The sequence below is a fragment of the Apteryx rowi genome, unplaced genomic scaffold, assembly GCF_003343035.1.
Source record: "Apteryx rowi isolate R43461 unplaced genomic scaffold, aptRow1 scaffold_1809, whole genome shotgun sequence".
In the NCBI taxonomy this organism is placed as follows: domain Eukaryota; kingdom Metazoa; phylum Chordata; class Aves; order Apterygiformes; family Apterygidae; genus Apteryx; species Apteryx rowi.
This window is the reverse complement of record NW_020448096.1, coordinates 2539-11967: the sequence shown is the minus strand read 5'-3', so window position 1 is coordinate 11967 and position 9429 is coordinate 2539. Positions and strand designations below refer to the sequence as shown.

The 9429-nt window shown below is 52.6% G+C and overlaps 1 protein-coding gene across 1 annotated transcript; it reads left to right on the top strand.

Annotated features, from left to right (window-relative positions):
• The first annotated feature begins 4712 nt into the window (after positions 1–4712).
• Positions 4713–5561, top strand: LOC112963947 (olfactory receptor 52K2-like). Its single transcript, XM_026061465.1, has one exon. The coding sequence runs from the start codon at positions 4713–4715 to the stop codon at positions 5559–5561; it is 849 nt and encodes a 282-aa protein (XP_025917250.1).
• Positions 5562–9429: the final 3868 nt, after the last annotated feature.

Here is a 9429-nt window from a genome sequence, read left to right as displayed (position 1 = left end):
CACCTGAACAAGCCTAGTCAGACACAAATGCACCCAGCCCTCCATCCTGCAGAGACCTCCGGGTGGCGGATGCCTTTGAGGCCTCCTTGCCAGACACAGGAAAYGGCCCCATCCCCTTCTGCATGGAGGGACTGTCTCTAGGCTGCCAGGTCAGGTGGCACAGGAGGGACGCAGCCTTACACTGTAGGGAGGGAGTGTGCTCTTAAGAAAAAGACTCTTTACTGTTTAGGCTCCTTTGGCATTCCTTTGAGTTGTCGATATGTCTCTGTGGCAGCTCAGGAAGTCTTGGTATGTCCAAGGCAAGACTGTCTTCCCRAGGGAAATCCCCTGTGCTTCTCACCCACTTGGAGACCTGTTGTCTTGYGCATATCAGTGTGCTTATTGCTCTTGCACTGAGGCCRTTCCTGCCTGCTGACCTGGCCCCACCGTGCAAACAGACACTGCCCCAGAGAGCTTGCAGACGGAGACTGGCCAGCCACTCAGATCAACACAGGCAGAAAACACAGCACTCACACAAACACAGGCAGTGCCAATGACCTCATCCTGTTCCCCTCTTTGGCTGATCAGGATGAAAGCCTCTGGTGGAAATTATACACACAGATATTATACGCACATATATGGATCCCTCCCGTAGCTGGCCTTAGACACTCAGTCTACCCAGTAGCTGGCCCAGGATCCCATGGTCTCCCAGTTGCATCACGCACAGACACACACAAGCAAACRTCTCTCCAGCACCTGGAGACCTATGGCCTTATGAGTAGCCAAGCTCCCGACCCCACGCTCTCTCCAGGAGCCAGCTTGGACCCCCTGGTCCTGCCAGCAGCCAACCCTTACACCCTCTGGTCTCTCCAAGATTCAGCCCAGACTTATGGCCGCTCCAATACCTGGCTCCCAAACCTCTTACCCTGTTTGCGGGCTGGTGCAGCTGGACGTGTGCTGGCAATCACGCACTGCCATGCACTCCCGCACCGTGTGCATGCACTCTGGTCTCTCCAGTGCCAACACCCCAAGTTCATCAGCCCCTGTGACCTGTGGTCCCAGGGCAGTGAGTGACACTCAGACCCCCACACATGTGTGCAAACAGAACAGAGAGCCTCTCACCTGGGAAAGTAGTTTGAAATGGAGTTTAATGAGAACACAGGACAGACTGTGCTGATCAGACTCAGGGCATGGCCAGACAAGCATACAAACCAGCACCCTGTTAACACACAACTGGCCCCTGTTTCCCCCCAGTGTATCTCCACAATCCACCTTGCTCCCTCCCTTTCCCCACCTTTCCTTCCTCCCCTGCATGTCCCATAATGAGTCCTGCACAGCCCCAAACTGCTCTTCCTGGCATACCAAGCAGTAGCCCCTCTCAGCCTGCAAGGTGACCCAGGAGACCCTCTGCCCATCTCACAGAATCAAAGAATCACAGAATGGTTGAGGTTGGAAAGGACCTCTGGAGATCATCTAGTCCAACACCCCTGCTCAAGCAGGGTCACCTAGAGCACGTTGCACAGCATCATGTTCAGGCGGGTTTGGAATATCTCCAGAGAAGGAGACTCCACAACCTCTCTGGACAACCTGMTCCAGTGCTCTGGCACCCTCACAGTGAARAAGTTTTTCCTCATGTTCAGATGGAAWTGTCTGTGTTTCAGTTTGTGCCCATCGCCTCGCATCCTGTTGCTCGGCACCACTGAAAAGAGTCTGGCYCCATCCTCTTGACACCCTCCCTTCAGATACTTGTACACGTTAATAAGATCTCCTCTCAGCCTTCTCTTCTCCAAGCTAAACAGGTCCAGCTCTCTCAGCCTTTCYTCATAAGAGAGATGCTCCAGTCCCCTMATCATCTTTGTAGCCCTTCGCTGGACTTGCTCCAGTAGTACCACATCCCTCTTGGACTGGGGAGCCCAGAACTGCACACACTACTCCAGATGGGGCCTCASCAGGGCTGAGTAGAGGGGSAGRATCACCTCCCTCGACCTGCTGGCAACACTCTTCCTCATGCACCCCAGGAGACCATTGGCCTTCTTGGCCACAAGGCCGCATTGCTGCCTCATGCTTAACTTGGTGTCCAGCAGCACTCCCAGGCCCTTCTCCGCAGAGCTGCTTTCCAGCAGCTCAACCCCCAACCTGTCCTGGTGCATGGGGTTATTCCTCCCCAGGTGCAGGACCCTGCACTTCCCTTTGTTGAACTTCAGCAGGTTCCTCTCCACCCAAATCTCCAGCCTCTCCACGTCTCTCTGAATGGCAGCACAGCCCTCTGGGGTATCAGCCACTCCTCCCAGTTTGGTATCATCAGCAAACTTGCTGAGGGTGCACTCTGTCCCTTCCTCCAGGTCATTGATGGAGAAGTTGGACAAGACTGGAGCCAGTCCTGACCCCTGGGGGACACCGCTAGCTACAGGCCTCCAACTAGACTCTGCACCACTGATCACAACTCTCTGAGCTCTGCCATTCAGCCACTTCTCAAGCCACCTCACTCTCCACTCATCTAAACCACACTTCCTGAGCTTGTCTATGAGGATGTTATGGGAGACAGTGTCCAAAGCCTTGCTGAAGTCTAGGTAGACAACATCCACTGCTCTCCCCTCATCTACCCAGCCAGTCATTCCATCATAGAAGGCTATCAGGTTGGTTAGGCATGATTTCCCCTTGGTGAAGTCATGCTGACTACTCCTGATCACCTTCTTTTCCTCCACATGCTTGGAAATGGCCTCCAGGATGAGGTGCTGCATCACCTTTCCAGGGATGGAGGTGAGGCTGACTGGCCTGTAGTTCCCTGGGTCCTCCTTCTTGCCCTTTTTGAAGACTGGGGTGACACTGGCTTTCCTCCAGTCTTCAGGTACCTCTCCTCTTCTCCATGACCTTTCCAAGATGAGGCAGAGTGGCCTAGCAATAACATGCGCCAGCTCCCTCAGCACTCGTGGGTACATCCCTTAGTAGCCTGTGGATTTGTGGGTGTCAAGTTTGCCTAAATGATCTCTAACCTCATTCCCCCTCCACCAAGGGAAAGTCTTCCTTTCTCCAGACTTCCTCTCTTGCCTCCAGGGTCTGGGATTCCTGAGGGCTGGCCTCAGCAGTAGAGACTGAAGCAAAGGCGGCATTCAGTAACTCTGCCTTCTCTGCATCCTTCGTCACCAGGGCACCCACCCCATTCAGCAAAGGGCCCACATTTTCCCTACTCTTCCTCTTGCTACTGATGTGTTTGAAGAAGACCTTCTTGTTGTCCTTGACGTCTCTTGCCACATTTCATTCCAAACGGGCCTTAGCCTTCCTCATCGCATCCCTGCATACTCTGACAATGTTTCTATATTCCTCCCAAGTGGCCTGTCCCCCTTTCCACCTTCTGTATACTTCCTTCTTCTGGTTGAGTTTTGCCAGGAGCTCCTTGCTCATCCATGCAGCTCTCCATGCATCTGCTGTCAGAGGGTCTGTCTGGGTCCCAGCCTCTGACACAGTCGACGCAGCAACTTCAACAGCCACTGGGAAATGTGCTCTGTGGCATGTCACGACCATGTTTGAAGCGTACATCGGAGGGATCAGAAACGAGGCTACCTTCGTGTGCCCTTCTGCGTGAACTGCTGCGCAAACTGCTGCATCTCTTCGCTGCCTCTGAGAAGAGGAAACAGACCCTGGCAAGCAACTCTCAGCACACTGAGGGCAGTACTGGGACCCAATGAGCTAGTGAAACTTTGCATGCATAAGAGGGAAATAGGGGGACTTTCCAAAAAATATGTGGAAATCTTGGAAATGTGCAAAAAAAAAAAAAACCTCTCAAAAGGACGAATACAAAGCAATAGTGCAACAGACTACTGGAGGTGAGAAACCTGCAGTGCTCAAGGTCTTCAGTTTATTAGGAATAATTCCTTGGTCACGGGAAGTATGTAGCTTCATGCAATGGAAATACTGTGCTGTAAAGGGCTCTCTGGCCAAGCGTAGGAAGGTAGAGTAGGATGCCATGGCGGGAAGGAGTAGCCAGGCAATGTCAAGGGGAAGAAAAGCACATGGCTCTAGCCATGAGAATGATTAGCGCTTGAGACAAAATGCCAAGGCATGAAGCTTCTCCATCTCTGGATGCCCACAAATCTGCACTAGCGGAATATCTTTCAGGAAAACGTGTGTTAGGGAAATGGATGTTATTGGGCTTTGGAGAGGAAAAATGGGTATAACTCCACTGTTTGTGACATGAGCATCACCCAGGATGGTATTCTGCATTCTTTTGGCCCTCAGTTTCGTGGATGGACATGTGTGTGGCTGGGTAGTATCATTTCAGTAGTGCCCTCCTTGACTGAGCCTAGCAATGGCAGTCACGTGGAAAATCAATTTTCCAGCTGCAATTTCTCTCATCTCAGTTTTTGCTGGGGACACGTAGATAGAACAACACTCCATGGCTCCAGCCATCAGACAGATATGCATGCTGCAAATGTTAGAGGCAAAACAGAGTGTCTGGAAGGCGAAGCAGAAGGTGGCCCCACCTGAGCTATGGGAGGAAGAGGACTTGCCAGTGCTGTGTCCTCCAGAAAGAGCTGACCACAGCATCAGTTTAAAAGCCTCGCTGTAGAGAAAGAGGCCCCACAGAAATGCAACAAAATTGTGTGATGCGTGAAAACTGCGAGGTGCAAACAGTTTTATGATCAAACAGGTGATAACAAAACCCCAACCCTTCTGACAGTGTGTTTCAGGGAACTGAGGCCCAGAACAGAGAGCTGGCTTGGTTTACATGTGCTATGTCAGCCTCCAACCAGTCCAACACCAACTCTTTGCCTTTTCTCCTGCTGGGCATCCCTGGCCTGGAAACTCTCCACATGTGGATTTCCATCCCTTTCTGCTTTATGTACATCACAACCTTGCTGGGAAACAGCATGGTCCTTCTCACTGTAAGGGTAGATGAAAGCCTCCAGGASCAGATGTACTATTTCATGTGCATGCTGGCTGCCATTGAGCTCGTCTTCTCAACTGCTGTGGTTCCCAAAATGCTGGTGGTATTCTGGCTGGATGTAAGAGAATTTGCTTTTGAGGGCTGCTTCATCCAGTTGTTTTTCATCCACACTTTCACAGCAGTGGAGTCGGGGGTGCTGYTGGCCATGGCCTTTGATTGGTACATCGCCATCTGCAATCCCCTGAGATACACCACCTTCCTGACCAGTTCAAGGACCACCCAGATAGGACTGCTGGCTCTGGCCAGGGGGGTTGCTTTCATGATCCCTTTGATGTGCCTTCTCACCAGCTTACCCTACTGCAAAACCAGAGTCATCCCTCACTCCTACTGTGAGCACATGGCTGTGATGGAGCTGGCCTGCGCCGACCCATCCCTCAGCAACCTCTACAGCATCATTGTGACAACCCTCTCGGTGGGCTCAGACTCCATCTTCATCACCTTCTCCTATGGTATGATCCTCAGGTCTGTGTTAAGGCTGTTGTCCAGGGAGGCACGCCTCAAGGCCCTCAGCACTCGCGGCTCCCACATTTCCATCATCCTGATGTTTTACACAGGTGGCCTCTTCTCCATGCACCTGCAGATGTTTTCCCTTGGCTTGAATCCTCACACCCAATCTTGGTGGTGGATTTCTATTTGACAGTCCCTCCCATGCTCAACCCACTCATTTATGGCATAAAGACAAAGCAGATCTGGGAACGGATCATTAAACTCTTAGAGCAGTTGGCAGGACTCAGTATCTCACCTGCTGATAATGACAGGGCAGATACTGAGAGACAGAGGCTCTCCTAGAAGGCAATTCATCCCATCCTAGAATAGGTGTGACGTTAGATGAGCTGAATTATCCCCCAGAGACGTCCATTTCTCACCAGTCACTGGAAAGGGAACCTGCACTAGATGCCTGGATTTGAGATGGCAAAGGTTTAGTGAGATGAAACCAATGGGCTGGTCCCAGTGGGTGCTGGCCAACTGTCTCTGTCCAAAGCTCTCACATTTTCTGAGATATCGCATTCTCCCCCCAAACACCTCTCCTTTCAAACACTGTTCTCTGAAGAAAAACAAAACGTTTGGATCACCTGCACTGTGGGCTCAGCCGTCTGTGAATCTTAACATTAACTTAATCCCAACACCATCCAGGTATGGGAGTGTTCATACAGTTTCCAAAGAGGACTGAGGTTGTTGGGCCTGATCTGCAGAGGGATTTGGGGTTCTAACTCCTTTGATTTCCTTGGGGGTTAGGCACTGGCATCCTTCTGAGGATACAGATATGGGAATAAGATTTCAAAGGCATTCAGGCACCTGATAAGATTGTCACACTCAAAATCAGTGGTACATAGACACCTATCCGCTGCCTCCCRGAAAAATCTTCCAGGGTAACTATGTGCTACATCTTGCAGTGGGTAAAGCCTCAGCAGGACGTTCAGCAGCCCCGGTCGCACTGAACAATTGCAGGGCTGCAAGGCCTCCAAGTCACTGCTGTTTCTGAAAACTTCACCCTACACAAACTCTTATTTCCAGGAAGGTYCCTTAAGACGTGTGTGTGTGTGCACGTGTGTGTGTGTGTGTGAACTCCTTTTCTTCATCCAGGTCTTTAAATTAGCTGCAGACAAACTCCAGGAAAAGTCCCTTGGCTCACGTGTGCTGTGTGCACATGGTAGAGGGCAGCAGCAAYAGCGAGGGTGAACAGAGAGCGGGGACCCCACAGAGAGGCAAGATCCCTTCTGAGAAATGCATCACCCGGGTCAGCTCCTCAGGGACCATCTCCCTAGAGAGACAGGACCAGCAACAGTTATGGGCAGCCTTTTTGCAAATGGGCTGGTGGTGCCTGGATCGGGATGAAGGCATGCAGAGGCTCCCGACGGCTGCTTGTGGCAGCCTGCCCTGCATGCCCTGGGCTTTGCAGCTCTGGTGTCAGGCACAAGAGACCACAGAGGTGGGTCTCAAGCTGAGCTCAGAGGACACATCCTGGAGCAGACAAATACCGCCCAGCCGCTGATCTGCCAGATAGCAGCTTTTCGGCCCCCACTGTCCAGAGCCAACATGACGCACAGATCAAGGGATGCACCAGCCCAGGAAGACAGCTTAGTCCCCTCAGCAACACCGATGTAATGCTGCAGTGCCAAATGAGGTTGGCAGGCAGGGATGAGTGTTTCACACCAGGCAGCTGGCACTGCTTCTTGGGAAGGTTTGGACTCAAGAGCATGTGTGGAGCATGCCCCAGAGGGCCACGGGCCCTCCACCTGGAAGGGGGCTACTGGCACTGTAGCCATTCTGCCCTGCTCAGTGCTACCTCTCCTGAACACTCACTTCTCGGAGCATGGCATGGAGCCCTTCTCCCAACATGTCCCTTCCAACGCAGTGTAGCCCAGCACCTCCTCAGCTGGTTTCTTCCACCAGCTGCTCCATCCCTTCTGCATCACCAGTGCAAGCAGCAATGGGAGGAGGGGAGGGCAGGGAAAAGAGAAAATAAACATTTTGGTGCAAAACGTGAATACTTGTAAAGAAACTGCTTTTTTATAACCCATGGAGTACATCTCCCTCATGTCTCCGTGCGTCTCGTTTCTCAGGCAGGTGCTTTTCACCAGTTCTCAGCAGGCAGGGCCTCGTGTGCTGGAGCAGCAGGTTGGTGCCAGCCCTGGTTTGCCAGGGTCTGYGCCTGGCACCTCGCAGCAGCGGCAGGAGAGGGGCCCGCAGCAGTGCAGGGCCAGACCTTTGCAGGACCCCACATTTGCTGCTCCTGCTGAGCACATCCACCCACTGACCCAAGGGGTCAGACCCAAACCCAAAGCGCTGCCACAGGCATGAATGTGATGCATTGCCACAGGGAAACCTTAGGGAGAGGAAGCAGTGATATTTCAAAGATACGTAAAGGGAGCAGCTGACAGCGGCACCAAACAGACGCAGCAGCTGGTACAGCAATTTCTGGGCTCTGCTTTGAGATCTAGGAACTTCTGGGATCACCAAAGGATTTCTGGGAACCCTTCCAGGAACTTGAGGGTGCCTGCTGCTGCCAGGAAATGACAGTTACCAAAAGCCATGACTCCTAGCAAGCTCTAGCAGCCTCCAGCGAGCTCTGTCAGCTGTTGTTGATCAAAGGGGCTTGAAGCACTTGTTCCAGCTGAGCCCTGATCGGGGAGACTCAAGCACCATTTTAGCTGGTGCTCACGAGGGGCCTATACAAGAGCTGGGCCAAGAGTACAGCAAACAGAGCTCGTGGTTTGTGTAGGAAGGGACAGCAACTTTGCTTGAAGCAGCATAGGCTTTCTGTGCAATGGTGATGATGTGCTGCAGGTCATGGTGCCCAAAACCTACTGGAACAACTTTCTCTGTAACATCAGAGGCCTTGACCCAAATGGAGTTTCAGAAGAAGGATGAAGATCCTGGGCTGCAGGGAGTCCCTAGGGCATCTTGCTGGGGCAGCGGCAGATGCTCTTCCACCTGCAGGTGCTGTGTGGCTTTGGGGATCTGTGTTGCTAAGGAAAAGAGCTGTGGGAAGAAGTCAGAAGACTGCAGAGCATCAGAGATGATGAGAAAGAGGCCGACTGGATCTTCTTGGATCCAGKCTTGGATCCTGCAGCTTCAAGAGCCTGAACCCCTCAGTATACTGAAGGAGGGCAGGTGGTGTCTGTGCCTGTTGTGTTGGGAAGTGGAGATTCCCCATGATGCTGAAGGCTGGAAGCTTGTGCCTTCTGGCACCAGGAGGAAGGCCTCTGTTCCCTCTGATGACTTCCAGCTGTGGAAAAGGTTAGGTGCCCTGGTAGCAAATGAGGGATTGGAAGCTCTGTCAAAAGAAAAAAACAATCTTCTGTGCTGGCTGAGTCTGAGCCATGCAGAGCCACGAGAGACCCTGGCATCTTGCCTCCATGGAAACCAAWGGGCATGAGATCRTGGTCCAGCCCTCTCAACCCCCCAGCCGAGATGGACGCACACCACCACCACGCAGGAGCAGGGCTCAGACCTGAGAGTCTCTACCTGTTGGTCTTCCATGCCCAGCACAGGTGCACATTCCACATCTGTGGAATGATCCTGTTCTTCCTTAAGCATTCTCGTAGCTTGTCCTTTGCTCGCTGCATTGACTTCCCCTCTTATTCAGCATCATGACACACACCCCGGGCCATCGCTTGCATTCTTCTTAGGCATTTCTGTGTGGCTACTACTGCCATTTGCAAGTAAGGCAGCACCGTGTGTGCCTCTTCCCACCACGAGGAGGGAACATCCCCTTTTACAGCTGGTGTCATGCAAAGAAGAGAGGCTGACCTCAAGCGATGCTCACGTGGAGAGCTGCCAGCTGTTCTCAGCACGCACTTGGTTTGGCCTTAGCGTCTGCCTCAGCCAGCGTTGAGAGCTTTGCTGAACGCTGAGCCCAAGGCTGCTCTTCTTCCCCATTACTCCCAGCCCTCCAATCCCTCGCTCCAGGCTCCATCCRCAGCTCAACAGGATGTTTGGGATGCATGTGCATGAGGGCTCTTGGTGCAGCTGGCAAGGGGATGCTGCAGCTGCAGATTAAC